This window comes from Salvia miltiorrhiza, chromosome 6 (assembly GCF_028751815.1).
Source record: "Salvia miltiorrhiza cultivar Shanhuang (shh) chromosome 6, IMPLAD_Smil_shh, whole genome shotgun sequence".
Classification (NCBI taxonomy): domain Eukaryota; kingdom Viridiplantae; phylum Streptophyta; class Magnoliopsida; order Lamiales; family Lamiaceae; genus Salvia; species Salvia miltiorrhiza.
In genome coordinates, this window is record NC_080392.1 from 17,233,567 (window position 1) to 17,261,255 (window position 27,689).

Below are 27,689 nucleotides of genomic sequence, written 5' to 3' on the forward strand. Positions count from 1 at the left end.
GTTTGCTAAATGTATGCAAAGCATGAACTTTACAAGAAGCAAATTTGATCATTGCTTGTATTACATGGAATCTGCTACACCTATGTTCTTGTTGCTATATGTTGATGATATGCTCTTGATTGGTCCTTGTTTGAAAACTATAGACTATAGAGCATGTGCAAAAGTGTATGTGTGCCAACTTTGATATGAAGGATCTTGGTGATGCAAGAAAGATACTTGGCATGAACATTGAAAGAAATAGGGAAAATTCTACTCTCTTGTTGCATCAAACTGCCTATGTTGATCAAGTTCTGAAAAAATTTAATATGGAAAATTGCAAACCTGTCAATGTGCCTTTGGCCTCTCACTTTGTGTTGAGTAAAAACCAATCCCCTAAGACTGAATCAGAGATAACTGAAATGAAACATGTTCCATATGCTAATGATATAGGCTCTGTAATGTATTTGATGATTAGCACAAGGTCTGACATTGCTTATGCTGTTTTATGTTTGAGTAGATATATGGCTAATCCTGGAACACCCCATTGGGAAGCCCTTAAATGGCTTCTTAGGTACTTGAAATCCACTATGAATAGTGGTTTGACCTTCTCAAGGGCAGATAATGGAATCAAATGTGTGGGATATGTTGATTCAAACTATGCTAATGATAGAGATCAAAGAAAGTCAACTACTTCATATGTGTTTACTTTGTGTGGTGCATGTATTAGTTAGAAATGATTAAAGAAATACTCCCTCCGTCCCACTCTAATAGTCATGTTTTCCTTTTCGGGATGTCCCACTAGAATAGTCTTATTTCTATTTTTGGTAATGATTTTACACTACAAACAATGTGGCTCCATACACCTTTACACACTTTTACCCTAAAAATGCAAGTTTCTTAATCTATGTGTCAAAAAGAAACATGACTATTCTACTAAGATAGAGGGACTAGAATTGAAAATCATCAAATTAAATAACTTAGGCGATATGAAAAGATTCAAGGTTATTAAACAATTATGCAAAATCCAAAAGGACCATTAATTTGAATAACTTTTTGAAGAAATAATAATAATAAAAAAAAAAGATAGTAATTTTGGCGGCAAAGTTGTGATTCACAACTTTCTCTAGCAGCAGTATAGTACTCTCTCCGTCTCATTACAAATGTCTCAATTTTCATAATGTGATGTCTCATTACAAATGTCTCATTACAAATGTCTCATTCTTTTTTGGCAACACCTAATATTTAAACAATTTCCACCAATTTACTTTATTTGATAATTACACATTTCTTAATCTCCGTACCAAAAGAATGAGACATTTGTGATGGGATGAAGCGAGTAGTATATAGATAAACTATTATATTAAAAGTACTCCATCCGTCCCACTTCAAAAGACCCAAACAAATTGGACACATATATTAAAAAATATGTGATAAATATGTAAAGTGGTGGTGAGATCTTTCAAAAAGTAGTGTTAAATGCACCCTTTTATTTCTAATTTTGGCCAAGGAAAAATGGAGGAAGCGAGAAGAGAGGAAAAATGGAAGAGATGATGAAGTAGCTAGATAAGTTTTGAGAGAGATAGAAGAAAGAGTAGAAAGATCTAGAAGGAAAAAGGATTAAAGAAATAGAATTGGAAATCATCAAATTAAATAACTTAGGGAATATGAAAAGATTCAAGATATTAAATAATTTTGGAAAATCGAAAAGGAGTATATAGCTTTTTTGAAAATTAAAAATAAAATAAAATTACATAACAATTATGGCGGGAAAGTCCTGATTCACAACCTTTTTTTTTAATATTCCCTCCGTCCTTGTAAAAAGTATTTATTTCTAAATGGTATGAATTTTAATAAAATATTTGAATGTGTTGTAAGTGGAATAAGGTTCTACTTTATTGTAATTAATAAAAAACTTACCAAAAGTAGATTGAATATATTTTTATAAGGATGGACGAAAATGACAAATTGAATACATTTTTTGAGGACGAATGGAGTATAATATATAGATAAAATATTACTCCCTCCGTCCACCAATTAAAGGCCTAGGGGAAAAAACACGGGTTTTAAGAAAAAAGTGTATTTTTATTAGTTGAGTGGAGAAAGGGTCCCACTTTTTAAGAAAAAGTGTATTTTTATTAGTTGAGTGGAGAAATGGTCCCACTTTTTTGTAAAAAATCTTTGACTTTTTTGATTAAATAATGAATAAAAACTTACCAAAAATAGGTAGGCCTTGTTTTTGTGGACGTCCCAAAAAGGCAAGTAGGCCTTGAATTGGTGGACGGAGGGAGTATTATATTACCCTAAAAAATATTATATGCTCTATTATATCTCTCTCAAAGTTTACAACGAAGACAAGGCGTCCTTTTCGCCGCAAGCAGAGCAATGAAATCCAACAACGTTTGTACTCCATTAATACCATTAAGACAACTAGTTACCTCAATTTCTCACATACAAAACAGACTCAACCTTCCCATTTATTCAATGTTGATATTTCAAAGCCAGCGCTCCCTCTCTCTTCTTCCATTCTACTCCAACGCCGTAGAGAATTGGTAAACACAAGTTTCAATAAACAAAAACCAATTGTCTTTATTTTTCTTATCATGCATATCAGATTAATTCTAAACTCGTGATTTTTTAATTTATATCATATATATATGCTCACAAAAAACATTGTATGCCAAAAGATTTGTGTTTCTTAACATCGTGATTGGTATGACATGAAATCATCATTTTCCCCTCATTAATTTGTTTTCATATTTCCTATTCTTGTTTCTCTGATTCTTTTGTTTTCGGTTTATTAATTTATTTACGTTTTGTGTTTGCTTTCAGGGTGGCAACGAGTTTATGGGACAAACAAATTTCAATAAAAGCAATTAGCTAGGTTGAAACCGGAATTAGAAAGCTTGTTGTTTAATTTGAAAGGTGGTATAGATTCATAAAAAATGGCGACGGGATCTCCAAAAACGGAATCTCCAATGCGTCAGGATCTTCAGCAGGAGAATTCATCATCATCACCGGGGGTGGGGCACACAGATAGCCCGACACACACGGTGATGGAGAATTTGTTGGGTTTGCTTCGGATTCGAATCAAGCGAGGCCTTAATCTTGCCGTGCGCGATGTCCGAAGCAGCGATCCTTACGTTGTTGTCAGGATGGGCAGCCAGGTTCTATGTTCATTAATTAATACTCCCTCCGTCCCCATCCCACTTTCTATACTGGAACGTCCCATTACAAATATCTTGTTCCTTTTTTGGCAATATATGCTTGATATTTGAACAATTTCTACCTATCCACTTTATCTACTTTCTACACATTTCTTAATCTCCATGCCCAAAAGCAATGTGACACTTGTAATGGAACAGAGGAAGTAATTCATATTCATGCTTGCATCTACATGTTTATGTTGGCATGGTTTACTATACAAACTAGATTAAATAGGTGCAAATTGAAATATTATGATTTTGATGTGAAAAATGATAAATTTAATAAAGGATGAATTTTCGCCACCTATGGAAATCATCATGGATCTTTACGGTTCAAGGGCTGAAAATTGTTCCTGTTTGAACCACTCCCTTATAAGGTTATGTGTTTTCAACTTCAGTGTTTTCTAAAATGTCCATATATAACTCACGTTTTACACTTTAAAACGCTGATGACAAAATGATGAATCACCTCGTTAGATTCTTATGTGCATTGTGATGCGCTTACGTGGAAAAAGGATAGTCCACGTCCAGTGAGGTAATTCATCGTTTTGTGGCTGAATTCTATAATGTATGATATGTACCGTACTTTTTGCAAAGTTGAGATTGTTTTTTAATAGGAAAAATGTGACATGGAGAAATTTTTTGAAAAGCACTTAAAAGTTAGGTAGATATCATATACTATGATTAACACTAATCTATATTATAATTTTAAAGATTCTTAGATGGGATTCTGAAGATCATGGTTCTGCACCAATGAAATAGTTAATGTGCATGTTTATGATGCAGAGGATGAAGACTCGAGTTATCAGAAAGGATATAAATCCGGAATGGAATGAGGACTTGACGCTTTCTGTCACAGATCCTGAGCAGCCAGTTTTTCTTGTAAGCCCTTGTTCATTTTGTTAGGAAAAATTAAATTGTTTTTATCTGAGTGGATAATAAAAATTATCCGTGTTCTTGATCATATATATAAAAGGGTAGATAACCAAGATAGTTTATTAATTTGGTTTAAAGGGATTACACCAAGGGTGCGTTTACTTTGGTTGTAAAATTTTCATTGGAAATGGATGGATAAGAAAAAATGATATATTTTTTTTTTATCATATGTTTACTAAAGATGAAAAGATGAGACAATGTTCGAAAATATTTTCATACCCCTACCATAGGATAATATTATCCAACATTGGAGATAAAATGAGTGAAAATGAGTTACCCGAGAAAATATTCCACCCTACCCCGATTTTTTTTCCATCATAGTAAACATGTGAAAATAGTGAAAAATGAGTGAAAATATACTTTTTCTCTCCTTTTCCATCAAAGTAAACGCACCCTAATGCATCAAATAAATATGAGATATATATGTGAAATTGTTTTATTTATTTAGCTAGTCTGTAAATTGATTTGTGCAGGAGGTATACGACCACGATACGTTCAGCATGGACGACTCGATGGGAGATGCAGAGTTCGACATACGACCGTTTGTGGAAGCGCTGAAGATACATCCGACGGGGTTACCAAACGGGACGAGAATCAAGACAATACAGCCTTGCAGGAGCAACTGCTTGGTGGAAGAGAGCAGTGTTGTTTGGAGGGATGGGAAGATAATGCAGGACATGTGCCTCAGACTTAAAAATGTTGAATGTGGTGAGCTTCAAGTTCAGCTCCAATGGATTGATCTTCCTGGCTCCAAAGGTTTGTAGGCTTCTTCTCAAATGAGATGAGATGAGATGTTCATCAAGAAATGAGTGGTCTAACTACCATTGGATTATGATTTTTTGTATGAGGTGTATGTACCTTTATTTCATGCATTGTGATTGGAATATTTTTTACGTGTTCACTTTGGAGATGTAACATTTTGAATTTTGATTTCTGAAAAATAATATTTTTAAAATATGTTGTAGAAATAAGAAAAACTAAATAAATTATGAGATTAATTTGAACATAGGTTTGATTTTCAATAAGAGCAATTTTGTCTTTTCACTCTAAAAACAGAGTTTTTTTCCCTCATATTTTACAAAAATGAACAATTTTTTTTCTTTCAAAATTCAAAATAGGTATTCTCCTATGTCAACACAAGTTGGTAAACCCGAAATTGGCATGAATTATATTTTAGAGCATAGAACTTATCAAGGAAAGATTTTACAAAAATAAATATATTAATCTTCATAAATGGGAGGGTTAATTGCATATATATAATATCTCCAAAAATTCGAAGAACGAAGACCAAATTTTGTGCGTCGATCTTAGTATATCCAAGGGTGATGATTCATCTGATAAAGATTTGATATTTTCGTTAATTGTCATAGCTATAGGCAATCAAATCTTTTATTTATGGAATATTATTTTGATGAAGAGTCTGTTACGTGAATAATGCATCCACATATTATGTTCATTGATATGTTCGTAGCAAATACTAATGAACATATTAATGTTCATGTTCGTAAAAAAATAAATGAACATACAAATTTTCGTTGATATGTTCATAAAAAATAAATGAACATATTAATGTTCGTCGATATTTTTGTAAAAAAATAAATGAACATACTAATGAACATACTAATGTTCGTCGATATTTTCGTAGGAAAACAAATGAACATAATAATGTTCACATATTATGTTCATTGATGGATCAGGTCCCAGAACAGGAAGTTTCGGAATTTCCGGGATTTATTCAACGTGATCCCAGATTTCAGTGGATTAATCAACCAATATTTAATTACATCAAAAATCAAATCAGGAAATTATATGAATCGTTAGATTAAGCAAGATCGACGTACAAGATTTGATCTTTGTTCTCTATGTAGGGGAGTGGTCTCCATAGAAGCTAACCCTATATATATATATATATATATATATATATATATATATATATATAGGGAAGGGCTAAAATAAGAGCATTTCTTAAGATATAAAATAAGAATCATTTTCAGCCCTTAGATCATCAAGATCTACGGTTAATTTGTAATCCTGTTGGATGGATTTATGGTCCTGAGTTCGAATCTCAAAGGTAGCAAAAATTTATTTTTCACAATTCATATATTTATACAGCGAATTCATACTTGTTCTACTTAAAATTAATACATTAAAAATTGCTCTTATTTCTTATTTTAAAATGTCCTCTTACGGTAGCACACCCCTATATATATATATATATATATATATATATATAAATATATATATAGGGACGCGCTCCAGTGAGACCCCCTAATTTTCGTGTAACATGAGTACAATAAATAAGATATATAATACTAATGAACAAAACGTATATCTCATGAACAAGATGTATATACTGATGAAAAATAAAATTTAAAAATTCGTAATGAATAAGACATATATACTGATGAACAGGGCCGTATATACTGATGAACAATGCAGTATATACTGATGAATAACAAAATTTAAAATATTCTGCTCCCTCCAGAATTCGAACCCTGCGAAAAAAAATCACCCTCCAGATACAATATCAGCCATAGGATTGATAAAATAAACGCACCAAATCGTACCCTAAATCTCACTAAAATTAGGGGGTCTTATTGGAGCGGCCCCCTATATATATATAGATATAGTTAGGTTACATTGAAAATGTTATTTTGTGTGTAAAATGAGAATAGTTAATAAACTAGTATAAATCTATGAATAAGATGTATGTAATGCATACACTACAAAAAAACGCCGAAATACCGACGGGAATTACTGGCGGCGGAGCTTCCGCCGGTAATTACCAGCGGCACAACGACGGCAAATAAGGCGACCCGTCTTTTTAAATTTACCGGCGGCATTACCGGCTGCATCGTCGCCGCCAGTATTTATAAAATAATTTATTTTAAGTTTAATTTTAATTGTGGATATTATTTACCGGCGGCAACGCCGTCGGTAATTACCGGCGTCGTGTTGCCGCCGCTATTTGTTAAATTAAATCGCGTCTCCCCTTCCCAGATCCCCTTTTCACCCAGCCGCGCGCCGCCGGCTAGCCACCCCTGCAGGTCCTCTTTCTCTCTCACTTTCACATCTCATTTTCTTTCTTTATCGTCTCAGTTAGATGATGCCGATGCCGATGCCGCTGCCGCCACCACCACCGCTCCACTGCCGACCACTACCGTCCACTCTCGTTCTCGCTATTTTATTTATTTATTAATTATTTTGTTAGATTAAATTTAATGTTAATTAGATTAATTTTAATTAATTTATAATATGCGAAGTGTGATAAATTTTAATTAGTTAGATTAATTTAAAATTTATTTTTACTATTATTTTGTTAGAATCTAATTAATGTTAATTAGATTAATTTTAATTAATTTATAATATGTGAAGTATAATTAATTTTAATTAGTTAGATTAATTTGTTAGATTAGTTTTAAATTTGTTTTTACTATGATTTTGTTAGAATCTAATTAATGTTAATTAGATTAATTTTAAATTTGTTTTTACAATTATTTTGTTAGAATCTAATTAATGTTAATTAGATTAATGTTAATTAAATTAAAGTTTGATTAATTATAAAGCGTGACTAATTTTAAGTATGAATTTGTTAGATATTTATTTATGTTAGATAATTTTGTTAAATTAAGTATGATTAATTGAATTTTAAGTATGCTAGCATGTATTTATGATGAAATGATATGTTATTATATATTGTGGGATAGATTTAATCAATTTCTTAAGGATCTTCTCCCTTTGGGATAGAAATTGATTATTTCTTAAGGATCTTCTCCAAAAAATGATTGTTTTCAATTTAATTACTTTATTTTTATGGCTTTATATGTATTGTATTATTTCAACAATGGGGGGCCGGGTAGACCTAGTATAGGCTTAGTAAATTATGACCAGTATGGTCACTATAGCTGCTGGTAGAGTCGAGCACTTGGTAGTTAGGATAGTGGGGTTATGCTGTCGAAATTTCGTTTGATTCAAATAATTTATGATCTTTTATTTATTTTTTTCAATTAGAATTTGCAAGAATGAGTGATAATCGTATGTGGATGTACGCGAGATACAATGATCGTTCTGCATTTGAAACGGGTCTTGAGAGTTTCCTTGAGTATGCTATAAATCAAACGGCGTACACAGATGGAGAATATAACATTAGGTGCCCGTGTAAGAAGTGCAAGAATGCAGCCTTTTTATCAGTACCTACAGTCAGAGAACATGTTAGTAGGCGTTTGTCCTCAATTACACAACCTGGGTTTATCACGGGGAAGCACCGATGTATATGCCGACAGAACATGCTGGAACTAGTAATTACCAAGTAATAGATGAGGATAATGGGTCATACAATAACTTCGAAAGGATGGTGCATGATCATGCTGGACTTAGTAATTACCAAGATCTTCCAAATCTGGAGGAGCCGCCCAATCCTGACACTCAACAGATTTATGGCATGTTGAACGCAGCCGATAATCCATTGTACCCATCCTGTGACACTTACTCACAGTTATCCTGGATGACTCAATTTATGATCATAAAGGCTGAAAACCACATGTCAGAGAGATGCTACAATCAGTTGTCGTCGATGTTTAAAACGGCATTACCGAAGGATAACAACTGTCCAGAAGACTTTTATAGTACGAAGAGAAATCTACGCGGTTTGGGTTTGCCGGTAGAGAAAATCGATTGTTGTGTTAATAAATGCATGTTATATTGGAGGAACGATAGTGAGTTGCACAGTTGTAACTTCTACGGCAAGTCACATATAAGGAGACACAACGTGCATCTGGAAGATTACGAAAGAAACTTGTTCCCGCTAAACAGATGCACTACTTTTCTTTGACGCCCCGACTGCAGAGGTTGTTTGCATCTACAACAACAGTCGAGAATATGCGTTGGCATGCAATTCAATAGACGATGGGGTTATGCGCCACCCGGCAGACTCTCCGACATGGAAACACTTGGAGGTTGACTCCGCCAACGGTGAAGGAGTCGTACTTTCAGGAATTAAAGGTATAATTAAATTTGTAGTACATATAAATTTATCATTATATATTGTTAAAATGTTATATATTAAATCAACTATTTCTTTCAACAGAAAGAGTTTACTTGGTCGCCTGAGGACGAGCCTGAGGTAAGGGCGATGTGGGAGCACAAAGCCAGCAAGAGGTACAGTGACATGATGAGCGACTACAAGAGAAAGCTCAGGGCTAGTATCGACGCAGGGCGGGAAATGGATAGACCCCTCTGGATGTCTGCTGAATTCTGGACGGGACTCCAGGCATACTGGGACCAGGAGCCTATTCAGGCCGTTTCCCAGCGAGCACGTGCGAACCGGATGTTTGAGCCTGATGGACCTGGTACAGGGATCAGCAGGCACGTGGGAGGGTCTTAGTCCACTCGTATATTGCAGTAGAGTCTGGTTAGTAGTTAATTATCAAATAAGTTCATAAGTAATATCGTAAATAATATCGCAAATAATATAACTTATTTATCTTATACATGCATGAACAGAGCTTGGAGACTGATCTCTCCCAGGGTGCACATGATTATAGCACCTTCCTCCACCTCCACATGTGCTCAGATGGAACTTTTCTGTCACCGAGGGATGAGAGAATAGATGTAAGTGTTTAAGTTTAATCAAATATTAATACATAGTGAAATGTATTTATTTTTCTAACAATTATGCATTGTTATGTATGAATTAGACGGAGATTCGTCGCATTGCTGTTGAGACAGGACGAGAGGATCGACTCGATGAGGTATACTTCGAGGTCGTACACCCCGACAGGTCACAGCTCTACAGCACTGGAAGTGCCGGTCGGAGCCAGGTTAGTAGGGGATTTACTCACAGCACTGGCGCTTCTGGGATGTCTCAGCAGCTGTATGAGACATGGATCTCCACGCTGGAGGAGCGGCTGCAAAAGGCTGAGGAGGACAGGGCTGCAGAACGAGCGGAACGTCAAGCCCTCCATGAGCGGATGGCTATGATGGAGCAGTATATGAGGCAGACGGGCAAGCTACCTCCATCCTCTACTCATGATGATGATGATGATGATGATGATGATGATTAGGTCTATGATCCCTGGTAGGGCTGTATACGAACCAAGCCGAGCCGAATACCTTCAGGCTCGAGCTCGGTTGGTAAAGATTTGGTTCAGCTCGAGTTCCGCTCTAGCTCGAATTCGAGCTTAAAAATGAGCTCGAGCTCGGCTCGCTTATATAATACGAAGCTCGAGTTTGATTCGAATTCGGCTCGTTAATTATTCGTTTATCTCGAGCTCGGCTCGAATTTCAAGCACGATTTCAAATTCAAGCTCGAATTCGAGCTCGGTTCGAATTATTTATATATTAAGGTTTCATTAAAATAAAAAATATATATTTGTTCATATATTACTAGACTATTTATGAATCATAATTTATAATTTATTTTTAACAAATAGATAATTTATCAAGTTAATAGTATTTTTTTTTTAAATTATGAGTATTATTTTTATTATTTAAAAAATATTTAACAAATAAAATATATAAAATTATTATTTAATGAACCTATTCGCGAACATATTCGTGAACCTATTCGCAAACATATTCGCGAGCCTATTCGCGAATAGGTTCGAGCCGAACATGTTCGCGAGCTCACAAGCCGAACATGCACAGGCTCGAGTTCGGCTCGATAATTTTATCGAGCTCGGATTCGGGCTCGAGTTCGGCTCGTTTAGAAAACGAATGAATTTCGAACGAGTTTTTTTCAAGCCGAGCCCCAAATAGTTCGCGAGCGGCTTGGTTCATTTACATCCCTAATCCCTAGTCCATCGTCTTGACTTTTATATATTTATATTTTGTTGAACTAGTTATTTCATGCATGTTTTGAAACAAAATTACACTTGACACTTTGTTTTATACATTTATGTTTTATTGAACTATTTATTTCATGTTTAGAAACAACATTGCATTTAATTAACATGTGTAAATGAATTCAAAATACATTCCAATTACCAAATTAAAATACTTATGATGTATAAACTAGATTGATAAAAATATATATATATACATTAAAAAATAATAAATAAATATTTTTTCGACATAAAAATAAGAACTTAAACAAATAAATTCAAAATACATTGCAATTACCAAATTAAAATACTTATGGTGTATAAACTAGATTGATTAAAAAAATTAAATAATAAATTAATAAATAAATATTTTTCCGACATAAAAATAAAGACGGAAACGAGGCCGATACGTAACTAACAACATCTCTTGTATATCATCTCGACATATTCTAATGTTATGAATGTATATGATATTGTATATTGAAGTAGACTTTAAATGAATTAATAGGTACTAAATATATCAATAATACGAGTGTTCTGTACTGATGACCACTCGAAAAGAATTTCAAGGTTAAGCGTGCTTGACTTAGAGCACATCTAAAATGGGTAACCGACTGGGAAAATAAATAAATAAACAAATTAAATTAAATAAAATAAATAAATTCTACAATATTAGCGGCAGTAATCGCAGCCGCCGGTAATTCTCCGGCTTTTAACGACGACATTACCGGCGGCGTATGCTTGCCGCCGGTAATTGAATTACCGACGAGGACGTTACTTGCGGCAAGTCGCCGCCGGTAATGTCTTTACCGGCCGACTACCGACGGGAAATGCCGCCGGTAATAGTCCTTTTTTTATAGTGATAAATAACGTATTCAAAAAATATAGTGAAATTTATGCCCTCTCAAAAATTTGAACTTAAATTTAAATGGTTATTCGTGCATTGTAAAAAGCTTATTCATATATTTTATTAATTTATTCAAATGAGTTCTCGTTCTAACAAAGAATAGCATTCTCACTGAATTATTTCTCTACATATATATTAGCCAAGTAGTGGATCTAGGTAATGCACATAATCATTTGAGGTCTTGGATAGCATATATAAGGATAGTTATCATTCGGGAATGTAAAACATGGCCTAAGTAATTAAAGGCAGCCCACTAACTCAACAATTACAACTGATTTACCAGATTAAATGCGGCCCTAAGAATAATTAGTCCAACATATAATGAAGCAAAGCGGATGGCATCGTCAGGGATCTTCTCTAGTTTTTCCGAAAGCTTTGCATGAAATATCTGTGTTGATAATGAACCAATTACTCAATGGGGTTCGTGAAGGTCTAATTATGTAAGAGTATCCGCAATTGGCTTACTTGATAGTGAGTTGTGTTATTGAGTAAGTAGTGCTGCATTGGGGTTACTTGATAACATTAATTTTGATTTTTATGTTTTTTATTTAAATTTAGTTGCTCAAATTTAAATAACATATTTTTCTAATAGTTAAATACGTCATTAAACATAAAATTTAAAAACACCTAAAACATCATAAAAAATTATATAAAAATTAAAAACACCTAAAACATCATAAAATTACCATCATTAAAATCCTAGTCTAGACCACGACGCCTGAGCACGTCGGCAACCATGGACGCGTGCAATACCCTTTGTGCGTCCGTCATGTGCGTCGTATCCGCGTTCAGGAGCTGCATATCGAGCTCCCTCTTCTTGATATCGTTCCTCCGCGTGTACTGGGCGGTGAATGCCCTCATCTGTTGGTCGGACCTGTCCAACTTCTCCACTATTTCGGGTGGAGGCTCCGAGCTCATCTGCGACGCTGACGCCTTCCCTTTCCCCTTTGCCGCCGCCTTGTTGCCAATGGGCCGGGAAGAAGAGATCTCCTCGCTCGACGCCGAGGTGGTAAAGCCGCCCTCTTCCGTAGTCTTTGTCCTCTTGGAGGCATGCACGTCTCCAACGAGGTACATCGACTTGAACTTGGGATTGTTCCGGAGAACTTTCCACGCGTTCCAAAAATTGAATGAGGCCCTGTGTGGGCTTCGAGCCTTGAAGAGGATTTGGGCCTTGTCACGAAGCATATCGTCAGAATGACCGGAAGGCCAATTGTTGCGCGTCTCCATCCAAATAGCTTCCCAGAGACGCACATCCGCGCTCACTCGGGCCCAGTGGCCTTGAAGTTACCGGATCTTAAGGTCGACGCCGATGATGGGGTTGACACGTGCGCGGATCCGTCCCCAATACGCCTCCCCCTTCTGATCCGTCCCACGAATGGCGTCGTTCGTCTCCTCCACCCAAACTTGGACGATGAGATCTGTATGCTCGGGAAGGTAAGTATGACGGATCCTTACTTCCTTGTCGTGCTTGATTTTGTTGGCCATTTCCTTCCTCTGGCCGCCCTTCTTTGGTTTGGAGGCACTCTGCTCTGCACTGACTGGTTCCTCATCGGCTGGGGTCTCCTCCAAGTTGATTCCTCCCATATCGGGGTGATAATCGGCGGAGAGATCGGGGCACCAATTAGGATCATAGAAAGGGTTGTGTGGATCCATGAAGGAAGAAAATTACAAGAGAAATGGAGGAGAAGAAAAGTGGAGAAAAAGAAATGTGAAGAAAAATGGAAGAGATGGGGTTTTTTAAAGAGGAGAAGAAGAAGAAAAAAAATTGAAACGGTCGGTCAAAGCACGGAGATCGAGGAAAAGCGGTCAAAATTTTCATTTAAAATTCGAATTTCTCTATTTTTTTTTATTAAATTAAGGCGCGTGCATTGCACGCGCCTTCCCTCTCCCCCCATCGTGCATACTCGAAGACTCGAGTATCCCCTCCTGCAACGCCCTACTCGAGTGCAACGCTCTACTCGAGTAGGCACTCGAGTAGGTGCGTTGCGGATGCTCCATTTTCTTCACATTTCTTCTTCTCCAATTTTCTTGTAATTTTCTTCCTTCATGGATCCACACAACTCTTTCTATGATCCTAATTGGTGCCCCGATCTCTCCGCCGATTATCACCCCGATATGGGAGGAATCAACTTGGAGGAGACCCCAGCCGAGGAGGAACTAGTCAGTGCAGAGGAGAGTGCCTCCAAACCAAAGAAGGGAGGCCGGAGAAAGGAAATGGCCAACAAAATCAAGCACGACAAGGAAGTAAGGATCCGTCATACTTACCTTCCCGAGCATACGGATCTCATCGTCCAAGTTTGGGCGGAGGAGACGAACGACGCCATCCGTGGGACGGATCAGAAGGGGGAGGCGTATTGGGGACGGATCCGTGCACGTGTCAACCCCATCATCGACGTCGACCTTAAGATCCGGTAACTTCAAGGCCACTGGGCCCAAGTGAGCGCGAATGTGCGTCTCTGGGAAGCTATTTGGGTGGAGACGCGCAACAATTGGCTTTCCGGTCATTCTGACGATATGCTTCGTGACAAGGCCCAAATCATCTTCAAGGCTCGAAGCCCACAAAAGGCCTCATTCAATTTTTGGAACGCGTGAAAAGATCTCTGGAACAATCCCAAGTTCAAGTCGATGTACCTCGTTGGAGACGTGCATGCCTCCAAGAGGACAAAGACTACGGAAGAGGGCGGCTTTACCACCTCGGCGTCGGGCGAGGAGATCTCTTATTCCCGGCCCATTGGCAACAAGGCGGCGAAGGCGGCGGCAAAGGGGAAAGGGAAGGCGTCAGCGTCGCAGATGAGCTCGGAGCCTCCACCCGAAATAGTGGAGAGGTTGGACAGGTCCGACCAACAAATGAGGACATTCACCGCCCAGTACACGCGGATGAACGATATCAAGGAGAAGGAGCTCGATATGCAGCTCTTGAACGCGGATACGACGCACATGACGGACACACAAAGGGCATTGCACGCGTCCATGGTCGCCGACGTGCTCAGGCGTCGTGGTCTAGACTAGGATTTTAATTATGTAATTTTAATGATGGTAATTTTATGATGTTTTAGGTGTTTTTAAATTTTATGTTTAATGACGTATTTAACTATTAGAAAAATATGTTATTTAAATTTGAGCAACTAAATTTAAATGAAAAACATAAAAATCAAAACTAATGTTATCAAGTAGGTTATCAAGTAACCCCAATGCAGCACTACTTACTCAATAACACAATCAACTATCAAGTAGGCTATCAAATAAGCCCATTGCGGATGTTCTAACGCACAAAACTTGTGCGAGACTGTCTTACCGTGAGACTGGTCAATATTCAGATCCAAATCCATACTTCGATGACATTTATATTTTTGTGGTGTTTGTACTTACAGATATAGATTCAGATCTGGATTTTGCCTCGTCCCCACAGTGAAACAACCTCATACAAGACTCCCCTTTAATATAATATAAATATTCTAATGCACGATACATACCTTCATAGGAAGAATATCTAAAGTGTAGTCTTCTACTTCTCACACCTAGAGACAAGAAATCCAACAACTTATTTTCTGTGTTTCATAGTTTAGATTCAACTAATACAGGTACCTAAATCAATGATTAAGGGGGTGTTTGGTTAAGCTTATTTTAAAGAGTTTATAAGTTCCAACAACTTATAAGATAGATGTTGCAAAAGAAAATAAGATATAATGATTCAAGAGCTTATAAGTTCTTAAAGTACTTAGATAATTGAACTAATAAGCTAGAGAGAAAATTGCGAGTTAGATGAGATTGAAAGCGTATTATTATAGAAATAACAAATCATAGTACGATTATTTTTGTAAAATGATTATTGATTATTAGATTACAAAATTAGGGTTGAGAAACTTATTATTTAGGAAGCTTAATTATAAGTTATTGGAGCTTACTATTTCATCTTATAAGCTATTTAAGAACTTATTTTGCCAAACACTTCTCAAGGGATTATAAGCTCCTAAACAGCTTATAAGTTGTTTTAAGTAACTTATAAGCTTTCGCCTTCAGCCAAATACCCCCTAACTCATAATATGTAAGGGTACATCAGTTACTAGTTGCTTATTGTAATCATTTAATTGAATAGTACTCATATAGCTGAACATCAATCTAGGAAACCAAATAATAGCCTAGCAAGGAGCAAACATGAAACATCAAAACTTGAAGAATTTAACATATCGCTAATTAAACGTTTTACTTACCTTTCCAACTGATGTGGAGAGAGATCATTCATCAGGAGGGAAAACGGAAAGCTTGAATCGACGGGCATTGCCAGGCTGCTGATCTTCATGCCTTCTCTTTCTTCCTTCAATTCTCTTGGCGGATGCAGCAGCATGGTTAGACCGGTGCAAGTCCAAAAGTTGGAAGTTTGGTATATCAGCTAGCTGAATTGGAACTTCTCTGAGATTCTCACAGTTCTTTAGCTCAAGACGTTTAAGCCTAGGGAAGTGATGGTTCGAAGCTATCCAGTTCTCCAAATTTGTTCGTCCAATATGCAAGACTTCAAGATGGCGAAAACCACCAGCGGTTGCCTCCCAAGTTTCGCCCCAGAACGCTTTGTCTTTGAGCTTGAGCACCTCGAGTTTGTCAAGTGAGCCGAGGATGGACATATGACCCCAATCAAGAGAGGTATCGCATAATGTAAGACTCCTCAATTGGGTTGGAAATTTATAAGCTGGAGGAAGGCCATGCAGTTGGCGTTCTGCTTCCGAACAAAGGATGATATCATTTATCAGCTTCAGCTTCTCAAGATTGCCCAATTTCCCTAAACTATCGAAGGATCCTTTCTTGTTTTCCAGAAGCCAGGTTAGCTTGCCACGAATGCCCAGTTTCTTCAAATTCCGAGCCTTGCCAAAAACTTCTTCACTACAACTCTCTGGTGAAATTGTTCCGAGCGTTTGAATCTGTTCACCTCCTCTACTACTTTTCCCCGTCTTGCATAAACTAGCAGATGCATTGGTCTTGAAATGCCTCAATTGGATCATGTTCAAAATATCAACTTTAATATCAAGGGTCCGAGATGTTGTGTCGACTATAAGAGTTTGGATGTTAAAAAGTTTTGAGAAAGCTGCAGGAAGCACTGCTGAGGTTGAATTGAATGCCAGTACGATGTACCTTAAGTGAAGCAATCGGTACAACTCACTCGGGAGTTTAGTGAATTTGATTGGCTTGGCCTCTAAAACTCTTAGCAGTTTAAAACCTTCAGGAATGGCTGAAATATATTCTGACTCAATGGGGAATTCATCCTTGGAGAAACAAACAAATGAGCGGACACTTGGACCTCTAGGTTTTTCAGTGAGGAATCTCGAGACGTTGGAATGAATGCAAAGACGGCGATACTTGTTTCCTTCAGAAACTGGAGGTTGAAAGCCTCCATCACTGGAGATCTTAATTTCTTGAAAGAAATTCTCCCTCTCATTTCCAGCTTCGATTCTGCAGAAATCACGCAGCAGATCATGAACACGGCAAGTTTTCACTCTGCCGTCAGCCTTCAACTTGTCAGCTCTAACTAAGTTCCTATTGATAAGATCATCCAAATAGCTTTCTGCGGTTTCCTCCAAGCTGATATTATCCCTTCGCTGTATCAGACCTTCAGCAATCCACATGCGAATCAGTTTCCACACTGGGATCTCAAAGTCTTCAGGAAACATTCCCACATAGAGAAAGCACTCTCTCAAGTGAGAAGGTAACTTCTCATAGCTCAATGATACAATCTTGTCCATTCGTTCCTCTGGGTCATAATGAAGATATGTATTGAAACTTGCAGCAACTTTTCCCCAGGCTCTTTTCATGGCACGCATTTCAGCGGAAGCTGAAAATTTCTTTACAAGAATGCCTCCTATAATTACTATTGCAAGTGGCAACCCACTACATCTTTCAGCAATTTCTCTTCCTTCAAACTCCAACTCAGGAGGAGACTCAGGTTTACCAAACACCTCCAACCGTAGAAGCAACCAACTCTCTTCAAGAGTCAGGAAACGCAACCTATGAGGATCTCTAAAGCGATTAGTATACCGACCCACTTCTTCTTGCCTACTGGTGATCAAGACCTTACCGTTCTTATTGCCCTTGGGTAAAGCAATTAGGAGTTTATCCCAATCTGCAGCTGTCCATACATCATCCATGACAAGTAAGAATTTCCCACTTGCCAGAAAACTAGCCACCAAACTGGCTAACTCCTGATCACTTTTGCGACTAATATCCTCAGTTATCCTAGTGAACTCCTTCAAAATGGAAAGAAAGACATCCTTCTTTGTGAAATCTTGAGAGACGTAAATCCATATGCGCACTGGGAATTGGTATTGGATCTCTGGATCATGAAAAATCTTACCAGCAAGTGTTGTCTTCCCAAGACCCGGCATCCCAATGATGGAGATGACATCAAGCTGCTCAGTTTTTTCAGCAAGATATCCCATTAAAGTTTCCGCCTCATCTTCAAAACCCACCACATTGTCTTTCCTGAGTATGGGAGCCTGTTCAAAAGATTAACCAAATCTAGAAGATCAATAATAGAACAACTTTCTTAAAACAAAAACAAAGTAAATCAATCAATACAAACTTAGGACACTGGTCATCCAAGATTTTATAAGAGCCTAGAGTTTTTATAGATTCTACCGGCATTCATATTTTAATATCTTTGAGTTAGATAGGAAGATCACTTGTGATGAAAACAATATTTAGCTTCTTATAAAATTGTTTAGTTATTGAAAAAATATATGCATATATATATATATATACACACACACATACTGTCTAGCTATGTAGAATGCTAATCTATATAAAACAAAGAATTATTTCACAAGCATTTTGTTCATCTGAAAAAGATATGTAATACCTTGGATTCATAGAAGTGGGCCCAGTAGTCATACAACAGCACGAGTAATTACTTTTGCAATCATCATCACTTTGCTAAAATGGTTAGCTTAAATTGCTGTATGAATCCAGAGTGTCCACACATATAATGTCTTTAAATATTCACTCTCCGTATGCAATTTTAGTTCATTTCAAAAGATGTTTGCTATCATTGTATGTAATGCCATGAGCCATACCGAAGTTATATGGGAAAAGTACACCAAAGTATTAGCGTACTTTACTTCTAGGCTACACTTTAGGTATTTATGAAAATAGACCTTATAAATCTAACTCATTTCAAATCTAGCATAGACAACGTAGTTTCAATTCTAGACTGCACTTTAGGTATTTACAAACACTGACTTCATAAACTCAGTTCAAAATCTAGAACAACTCAACTTACTTCTAGATTTAAACCAAGTTATATTTATGAGGTCCGGTTTGGTAAATACCTGAAGTGTAGTCTATAATTGAAACTATGCTATTCCTTTGGGTAAAAATTAGGCTTTTTCCTAACTTTTACTCCAATCTCTTCCTCTTTGATTTATTCATTTTAACAAAATATGAAAAGTTTAATCTGATTAATTAGTGAGAGAATGGCTTTGATTTTTTATTTTAAGTTTGTAGATTCTTTTGGGCGTATCTATCTAAGTGCAGCTAGTAAGAATCATACATTCTTAAACAATCCGTACAGGAACATTGAAGATCATTTATCTTCATAGGAGTTGGTTATAGTGAAAACCGCAATTTAAAATGAGAACTGAGAACGCTGCACTAATGTATAAAGTTAGTGCATTTGTTGTGCAATTAACCGCACTCACAAAAAATGAAAACAAAAATAATAAAAAAATCCGCTCTCTCTATAATTCGAACCTAGGTGGTGTATTCATCCACCATGATTCGAACCTAGGTGGTGTATTCATCCACCAATATGATGCATCCATCATAGATCTTCATGATCCAATGATTGAGAATGATTTTTCGTTCTCATTTTAAATATTCATTCTAATCTGTACCTCTCCATATATATATAGAGAGAGTGGTGTTAAAATAAAACATTCTTATCATTAGAACGTGAAAACCTTTGCATAAAATGTACAAAATATTTTCACGAAACGTAGAAAGTAGATGCACTACGATTATGCATTATAATATAATGTTATCATAGATGCATTATTTTATATGTTAAATGCATTTACTTTGTACATTCCATGCAAGTACTTTAGACATTCTATGAAAAGCTTCTTACATTCTTATGATAAGAAGAATAATGAATAAGCATCCAATATATACGATTCAGTAAGATAGTATATAGTTTTGAATAACGAAATTCAAAAAATTGATAAAATTTTCGCTCCCTTCATATAAATATCCGTCAGTCATAGAATACATTAAATCAACATATACAAATTAATTTAAGATTTCACCATATATAATGGATCTCATTGGAACCATTCCATAATCCCTATATATAATTAATACATTTATTTGAATTTATTAGATACTTGTATTCAACACGCCTTGCACATTCTATTGTAACTCTTTATATGGGAGCATCTCCAATCATTAGCCCCCTTCTCTACAATTGGGGCTCTCTACACTCGGAATCTTAAATTTTATTTTCAATTTTATCTTTATTTAAAATATATTTTTAAATTACATTAAACATTAGATTAACAACATAAATTTGATTCTTGAAAGAATGACGAAAATGCTCCATCGAACGAATTTGGTTGGTCGGCAAAAGGGTCGGATTTTGGGGATTGTTGTTCCACCAATTTCCCCAATCACGCTCCATTTTTTATAACAAAATAAAAGGAAATGAAGAAAAATTGAAGATGAGAAGTATGATGAATAAGATTATGAAAAAGAAAATTGTATGGATGAAAGGTTGAAGAATGTAGTATTTATATAAGAAATCTTTATCTTTATATATATAAAAAACAAAGTAAATGTAAATAAGTTTAATTGCAGGGATATAATTGGATTGAAAAAAAATTACATCTAAAAAACCGCTATTATTATAACTATAACCTAAAAAATCGCATGAGTTGGTTTTTCAAGGACACGTATTAAATGTTCAAATGGTCGAGCAATTGCATTCCAAACACTTTTCATTTTCCTCTTTTTTTTTTTCTCAATTTTAGTATTTTAATTTTTAAAATTATATATTTTTATTTATTTTATTAATAAGACATTATGTAATTGTGCTAAAACATTAAATGGTCAAAACAATTCGCATAAAAATAGTAAAATATATTTTTTGTATAAAGAATAAAAAATAAAATTAAATGTTTCACACACATAAAAAATTATATATGTATATATATATATATATAAAATTATATATTTTATTTATATTATATATTAAAAATTAATAATATACAATTATGTGATTATTATAAAACATTAACTCAAGAACTTCATCTAAATATGTAATTGATTATTAAATAATTCTTAATAATGTATATAAAAAGGTATTTGCATTTTCTCATTACTCTCATCCAAGTAATTAAATTTTACTCTATAATAGAACATATATTTTACTATTTTTCTGCTAATTATTTTTGACCATATAATGTTTTAGAATAATTCAAACAATATTTCTATTTTACTTTCTTGACCATTTGATATTTTTTAAAAACTAAAAAAATTCCTATTTTCCTTCCATTTTTTTGTAATTATAATATTTCAATTTCAAATTATGTATTTATATTTATGTTATAGTATTAATTTATTTTTAATAGAACCCAATGTAACTAATATAAAGATATATAGATTATTTTGTTAATTTATTTAAAAGATTATAAAAGTGTCACATTGTAAATTAAAAAATGTTCATTGATGCATTTCAAAATAGTAATAGTGGTTACATTTTTTTTAACTGATTAATCATTCGTTTAAACTTTATTAAAAAAAAACATTCGTTTAAATTAAAAGCATATTTAATAAGTATAAGTTAATCATAAAACAAGAAATATTTACTATAAATTAGGTTTCATAATGACGATAGTTAGTTATTAATTATTAAACTATTAGCTTATCACAATATGTTAGAATATGAAGTTCAAAGCAAAATAGAAAAGATCATGCATGAATCCTATAAAAACAATTATATTTATTGAATAATATTTGTTAAAATTAATAATATTAATGTGTACTTTATTCTCAATATTTTTTATTTTTTATTACATTTTATAGTAATAAAGCTAAAATTTAATATTTTGTTACTAATTTTGTTATTATATTAAAATATTAGATAAGTTTGAAAATAATAAATTTCATATTAAATTTTAATTTTTTTAGGTTATATTAATAATTACTCCTTTCGCCCACCAAAACAGTCTATTTTTGTAATTTAAGGACGTCCACAAAAATTAGTCTCATTATTTATATCACATGATGGATCTTTTTCTTCACTGACAATATAATTAATTATCATTATTTATACTACTACTTTTTAAGTGTGATCATTTCTCTACTCACAATACACTAACCATTTTTATTAAAATTTGTATTGTCTCTTTTTAGGACTATTTTTTATGGACGAAGAAAATATAGCATATATACTTAATTTATAAGAGTCTAAAATCACAATCACCGCGCATAGCGCGGAAGATACACTAGTATATATAAAAAGCAAAGTAAATGTCAATAAATTTAATTTGAAGGGTAATTTTGGAATTGAAAAAATTGAATAACTAAAAACTAAATCATGTTGACACACGTTTTTTCAAAAAGAAAAAAACTGTGAATCCCATCGAAATATTGCAAAACCATCAAATTGGTTCAATATATACACGATTTTCTATTTTTACACATGAAAGGAGTGTATATTTTTAAGTATGTTGAAATTGGTTCAATATATATAACACAATTTTCTATTTTTAAGCCGTTTTTCTTTTATCATTTTATAGATAGAACCCGATTTTCTATTTTTAAGTAATTGTGTGCTAAATCAAATATATAATATACATCTTGAATGAAAGATCATAAAATAACCTTTATTTATATAACATGCAAAAGATAGATTAAAATGAGCAAGTTATGATAACTTGAAGTTGTAATGTATTAAGTAATTTATATTTGTAAATAATTATGTTTTCCTTCATAAAGTAATGATATTTTACTTGAAATTAGAAATAGTAATAAATTTTTAAAATTATTAAATTATGTGGTTTTATTTATTTTATATAAAAAATTATTGATATCATATTATCTAATTATCATAAAATAATAATATATTATATATCTATAATTTATTTTAAGAAATATTAATTTTGTACAATTATGTACAAGTACGTTCTCGGTAAAATATTTACTAATATCAGTATATTATTTCAAAATACAATTGTTATTTTAATTTTATACTTAGTTATTTCTTTCTTTTCATATAAAATACATATGCTATGTTAATATATATTATTTTATTTTTCATTATTTGTAAATATGTACACTTACTTTTTCAAACTCTCATCCAATTAATTGATCATTATAATTTTTTTCTTAAAATTGTATACAAAAAGGAGTGTATATGTACATTTTCAGTAGTCTCATTCAAGTTATTGCTTATTAAATTTTACTCTACATGATAGAAAAGTGAATAATTCTTTTTCTAAAATATGGATGATATAGTAAAATATCTATTAATATATAATATTCTTAAATAAATATACAACCAATTATTATGTGATATGGGGGTGTATTTCTAGAAAATACGAGAAGTGTGTAATATTTTTATTTTTATTTTATTTATTTCTCAAACAAAACACAATTTTTATTTATATTCGTCGCGCATAGCGCGGGTGGTACATTAGTTAGTACTCCTTCCGTCCCATTATCGTTGGATGGCAACCGCTCTTCCACAAAAAATAAAGTGTCAATATATGAAACTAGCCTATTTCATATAGCAAAATTAAAATTTAGCCTATAGGATAAAAACATAAAATTTTAGCCAGTTTTTGCGTGAAAAGACTAAAATGCCCCTCCTTAAATAGTTGCTATTTCTCGCTTTCTCTCTCTGCGCTCTCTCACTTCTCTCGCTCTCTCTCTCTCCCCCTACCTCCCTCCCTCCTTCTTTCTCTCCTCCGGCGAAGCGCCGCCGCCCCAGCCTCGTCGTCTCCGCCCATAGCAGCGCCGAAAACAACGCCGCCCATCCAGATTCTAGCGGCGCATCTAATCCCGACGGTGGTGGCTTGTGGTCGTGGCACCGCCGGGGTTCCAGGTCTCTCTCTCTCTCTTTAAATCGTCCGCCTTCGTGCCACCTCCAACGCCGCGTCGCCGATCCCCTCGCTGCTGCTGTCGTCGGCTTTCTCTCTTGTTGCCGTCGACAGATCTGGACATTTTGGAGCTCGATTTTGCGTCCGCCGCCTCCTCCAACTTCAAATCTCCGTTGCGCCGCCGCCTCCGGTTGCTTCTTCATCGTCGTCCCTCGCGCTGTCTTCTCCGCCTGCGAATTGCCGTCATGCCGCCTCATCCGGCTGCGACGACAGATCTGCTCATCTGCTGCAAATCTGTTCCATTTCCACCTACACCAGCGAGTTGTTGCCGCTGCTGGTTATAGTCAAAGGCGGCGAAGACGGCAAATTGAGGAATTTGCAACGAAAATTACTCCAAATTGGGGATTTAGGGTTAAGGTTTAGAGTTCTGTGTTGCGACTTATTCTTGGAAAATAACTAGCTCTTCTACGAAAATGTTTTGATTGTTTTCAAATCGTGCTTTTGCAGTTCTGCTTGCATTTGAATTGAACCAAATTAAGTTTTTCATCCTTGTTTACTTTTGTCATTATTTTGAAATTTTGTACCTTTGTACGAGAGTTTAATTTTAGTTTGATTTAGAGGAATTGATGTACTTTGATGGTAGATTGAGTTGTTGTATTTTGGTGTTGTACATCAATTTGATTGAGCTGTATAATTATTTTTTTAATGTTCTTAAATTCACAACCAAATTTATGAATTCACAGCAGCTTAATGTTTTTGAATTCACGACCACATCTATGAATTCACAACTTAATATTCTTGAATTCACAATCAGATCTATTAATTCACAACTAAAACTCGAATTCACAATCAACAACTTAATATTCTTGAATTCACAATCAGATCTATTAATTCACAACTAAAACTCGAATTCACAATCAAAATAAATTTTAGTTTTAATTGTGAATTCAAACTTTAAAAACTCAAATTTACAACTACTTGAATTCACAACCAAAATAAATTCTACTTGTGAATTAAATTCTGATTGTGAATTTTACTGATTGTGAATTCACAACCAACATAAATCTGGTTGTGAATTAAATTTTGGTTGTGAATTCGTTTGTTGTGAATTCACAACCAAAAAATTCTAGTTGTGAATTAATTTTTTGTTGTGAATTCGACTGGTTGTGAATTAAAATTTGGCTGTGAATTCGACTAGTTGTGAATTCACAAACAAAAAATTCTGGTTGTGAATTCGACTGGTTGTGAATTCTCAATTCACAACCAGTGTGAATTCACAACCAAAAAATTTTGGTTGTGAATTCACACTGGTTGTGAATTGCGGGATTTTTTAAAGGGGTGGTGTAAAGTGGCCATTTTTTTAATTTTTAATGTGGAAGGGTATTTTGGTAACAGTGGCCATTTTTTTATGTTTTTATTTCATAGGCTAGATTTTAATTTTACAATATGAAAGTGGCCATTTTCAAAATCCACTCAAAAATAAATAATAAATAATTGAAGCATCGGCTGCACTCCTAGGTTTTCCAGAATTTTTTATTTTATTTTTTCCTATTGGACGTGGTAAACCCAAAAATCTTTCCGAAATCAATCAATTCAATTCAAAATTTCAAATAATTTCTTCGATTTCGAATTTCGAGATCCTCAATTCGACAAAAAAATCAGTGCAAAATGAGGGGTTTTGCCAATAAAATGAAAGGAGACAGAGAAAAGGCTGACCTCAATTTGTTCCGGCGGGTCTCCTTCGTCGACATTGAGGAAGGCGATATCAACCCTGCTCTTGTCGCCGTAGATATCTTTGATCTTCCGGCACACGGAGTCGACTTGTTCGTTGATTTGGCCCCGATTTGGCTGAGCTCTGAAGAAGATATTTCTGTTTTTATTCTCGGCGGCGCGCGTGACGAATAAATCAATTACGTCTTCGGCTTCGTAGACGACGCTCTGAATTTGGCGGACGAGCTCGCGCAGCGTCTGGTCCTTGCGCCGCTTCTTCACCGAGTCCCTGAGGAACGCTTTGAACAGCCGGAGATCGTTCTCCAACTTCTCCAGCTGGTTCTTCGCATCCTTGATTAAATCCACGTGGTGGAGCAGTAGCTGCTTCAGGTTTTCCAGGAGGAATTCAACTGCTGCGTCCGCCATTCAACACCTTTCTCTTTGTGTGAGCAGTGGATGAGGGGTTTATTGGTCGCGCGTTCACATTGTTTCACCTTTAAACGCGTAGCCTCCAAAGAGTTGAGGAAAAATTCCAGTTTATACCTTCAGAGCACTCACAATTTCTATACTTCCCAAGTCCAACAATGCTTTTCGAAATTCAACTTATAATATTAGGAAACCATAAGAAGATAATATTAGGAAACCATAAAGTTGTCAACTTATAAAAGAATGTTTGCGATTTTTTAAGATAATAATTCATGATCTATTTTTGTTGAATTGATAAATTATTTGTTTAAATCAATAAATATTAAAATAATTACAAATTAATTAGTTAATAAAATTAATTAGGAGCAATAAAATTTTAAAAATAAAGGGTATTGATCAATTATTTAGTAGTTAATTTGTCAAAATAAGTTGAAAATGAGTGAAGTTCAAAGTGAAATAAATAAGATTAAGTGTACGATTATTTACATGCAAAAATTATATAAATGTGTTATCAAATATTATTATTTTTTTAATTTTGATTTTAATTTTGATTTTAATTTTCAATATTTATTTCATCATCAAATGAATGAAAATTAAATTTAAGTTAAATAATCCAATTTTTATGGAATCAAAAGTTATAAGATATAAAGAAAATCATACATGATTGAATTTGTTCAAAATTATTGTTGCTTTCTAAATATGATTTATTTTTCATTTTTTTTTATCCATACAATTATCTTTGATATGTATATTAAATTAAGTTTGGATATTTGTATATATCTACTAATATTTAAAAAAAAAATATGTGTTTAGATATGGTATGTGAGGGACCAATATGCTTAATAGCAATTGTTTCCATGCATCGCTTGAATTCTGAAGATCTTTAGTTGAGTAGTATTCATTTTCGGGTTGTGCCAACGAAGTTGAGTCGTTTCTTTTTAAAAAAAATTAAAAAAAAAATTAAAGCTATTTTTTCATTCATCCTATTTTTCATTTTACTTTTTCATTCATTTCTTCACTAAATATTAGCTCCTTAAATCTCGAGCCAAAAGAAACGTCTCACCTTCGATGGGACGGAGAAAGTATTATTAATAATCATAAACGTCTCACCTTCGAATGTAAAATCACAATCACCGCGCATCGCGCGGGAGGTACATTAGTAATTATGAAATGCAAATGCACATTTAAGAATATTTAGAATGAGTATAACGAATGGGTATCATTTGTGCCAAGATTTATTATGTCAGTTGGCCAATGCGACCATGAGCACTACCTGAAAGATATTTTATGAATTAGATTAGAATATGTATTTGATATATTCTAATAACCTACTCCCTCCGTCCACAATTTAAAGCTTCACTTTGGTGTGGGCACAGAGATTAAGAAAGCTTAAAAAGGTGATGTGGATGAAATATAAGGGTAGTTGACTAAAATGATAAAGGTGTTATGAGTGGATCCACTAATGATAAAGTATAGTAAATATATAATATAAAAATGATAAAGGTGTTTTAAAGGGGGTCCATTAGTGGCGAATGGTAGTAAATATAGGAAAAGAAGAAGAGTAAGAAAGTACAAAAAGCATAATAGGACTTTAATTTGTGGACAAAAATTTAAGAGCAAGTAGGGC

General features: G+C 34.4%; 4 protein-coding genes across 8 annotated transcripts; 3 read left to right on the forward strand and 1 right to left on the reverse strand.

The window, feature by feature from the left end:
* Positions 1–2,417: 2,417 nt before the first annotated feature.
* Positions 2,418–5,079, forward strand: LOC130990253 (protein C2-DOMAIN ABA-RELATED 4-like). Its single transcript, XM_057914487.1, has 4 exons — positions 2,418–2,528; positions 2,809–3,143; positions 3,969–4,064; positions 4,592–5,079. The coding sequence occupies exons 2-4, from the start codon at positions 2,922–2,924 to the stop codon at positions 4,880–4,882; spliced, it is 609 nt and encodes a 202-aa protein (XP_057770470.1). The 5' UTR covers positions 2,418–2,528; positions 2,809–2,921; the 3' UTR covers positions 4,883–5,079.
* Positions 5,080–8,410: 3,331 nt separating this feature from the next.
* On the forward strand, positions 8,411–9,501 carry LOC130990587 (uncharacterized). The gene is made up of 2 exons (XM_057914809.1): positions 8,411–9,119; positions 9,205–9,501. The coding sequence occupies exons 1-2, from the start codon at positions 9,024–9,026 to the stop codon at positions 9,499–9,501; spliced, it is 393 nt and encodes a 130-aa protein (XP_057770792.1). The 5' UTR covers positions 8,411–9,023.
* LOC130990255 (putative disease resistance RPP13-like protein 3) lies at positions 9,134–26,322 on the reverse strand. Of its 5 annotated transcripts, none has more exons than XR_009090879.1 (4): positions 25,643–26,322; positions 16,058–18,328; positions 9,609–9,701; positions 9,134–9,463 (listed from the first exon to the last, which is right to left on the reverse strand). XR_009090879.1 is itself a non-coding variant. In XM_057914488.1 (3 exons), exons 1-2 carry the CDS (start codon positions 26,060–26,062, stop codon positions 16,082–16,084), a joined length of 2,667 nt encoding a protein of 888 aa, XP_057770471.1. In that variant the 5' UTR covers positions 26,063–26,322; the 3' UTR covers positions 9,134–9,463; positions 16,058–16,081. The 5 variants fall into 5 exon arrangements, 2 of the variants coding, with proteins under 2 accessions (XP_057770471.1, XP_057770472.1); XR_009090880.1 differs by having other exon boundaries at positions 9,134–9,525; XR_009090878.1 differs by lacking the exons at positions 9,134–9,463; positions 9,609–9,701 and adding exons at positions 12,007–12,234; positions 15,320–15,364.
* On the forward strand, positions 9,609–11,857 carry LOC130990256 (uncharacterized). The gene is made up of 2 exons (XM_057914490.1): positions 9,609–9,728; positions 9,815–11,857. Exons 1-2 carry the CDS (start codon positions 9,609–9,611, stop codon positions 10,178–10,180), a joined length of 486 nt encoding a protein of 161 aa, XP_057770473.1. The 3' UTR covers positions 10,181–11,857.
* Positions 26,323–27,689: the final 1,367 nt, after the last annotated feature.

What these genes read in the sequence shown, in the direction of transcription:
- LOC130990255 (XM_057914488.1), bottom strand. Translation starts at nt 26,062, where the DNA reads ATGGCGGACGCAGCAGTTGAATTCCTCCTGGAAAACCTGAAGCAGCTA. An exon ending in ACCCGCCGGAACAAATTGAG is followed by an intron (nt 18,329 to 25,642) that starts GTCAGCCTTTTC and finishes TCTTTTGAACAG; the next exon opens with GCTCCCATACTCAGGAAAGA.
- LOC130990587 (XM_057914809.1), top strand. Translation starts at nt 9,024, where the DNA reads ATGGGGTTATGCGCCACCCGGCAGACTCTCCGACATGGAAACACTTGG. An exon ending in CGTACTTTCAGGAATTAAAG is followed by an intron (nt 9,120 to 9,204) that starts GTATAATTAAAT and finishes TTCTTTCAACAG; the next exon opens with AAAGAGTTTACTTGGTCGCC.
- LOC130990253 (XM_057914487.1), top strand. Translation starts at nt 2,922, where the DNA reads ATGGCGACGGGATCTCCAAAAACGGAATCTCCAATGCGTCAGGATCTT. An exon ending in TTGTCAGGATGGGCAGCCAG is followed by an intron (nt 3,144 to 3,968) that starts GTTCTATGTTCA and finishes TTTATGATGCAG; the next exon opens with AGGATGAAGACTCGAGTTAT. An exon ending in CTGAGCAGCCAGTTTTTCTT is followed by an intron (nt 4,065 to 4,591) that starts GTAAGCCCTTGT and finishes TGATTTGTGCAG; the next exon opens with GAGGTATACGACCACGATAC.
- LOC130990256 (XM_057914490.1), top strand. Translation starts at nt 9,609, where the DNA reads ATGCATGAACAGAGCTTGGAGACTGATCTCTCCCAGGGTGCACATGAT. An exon ending in CGAGGGATGAGAGAATAGAT is followed by an intron (nt 9,729 to 9,814) that starts GTAAGTGTTTAA and finishes TGTATGAATTAG; the next exon opens with ACGGAGATTCGTCGCATTGC.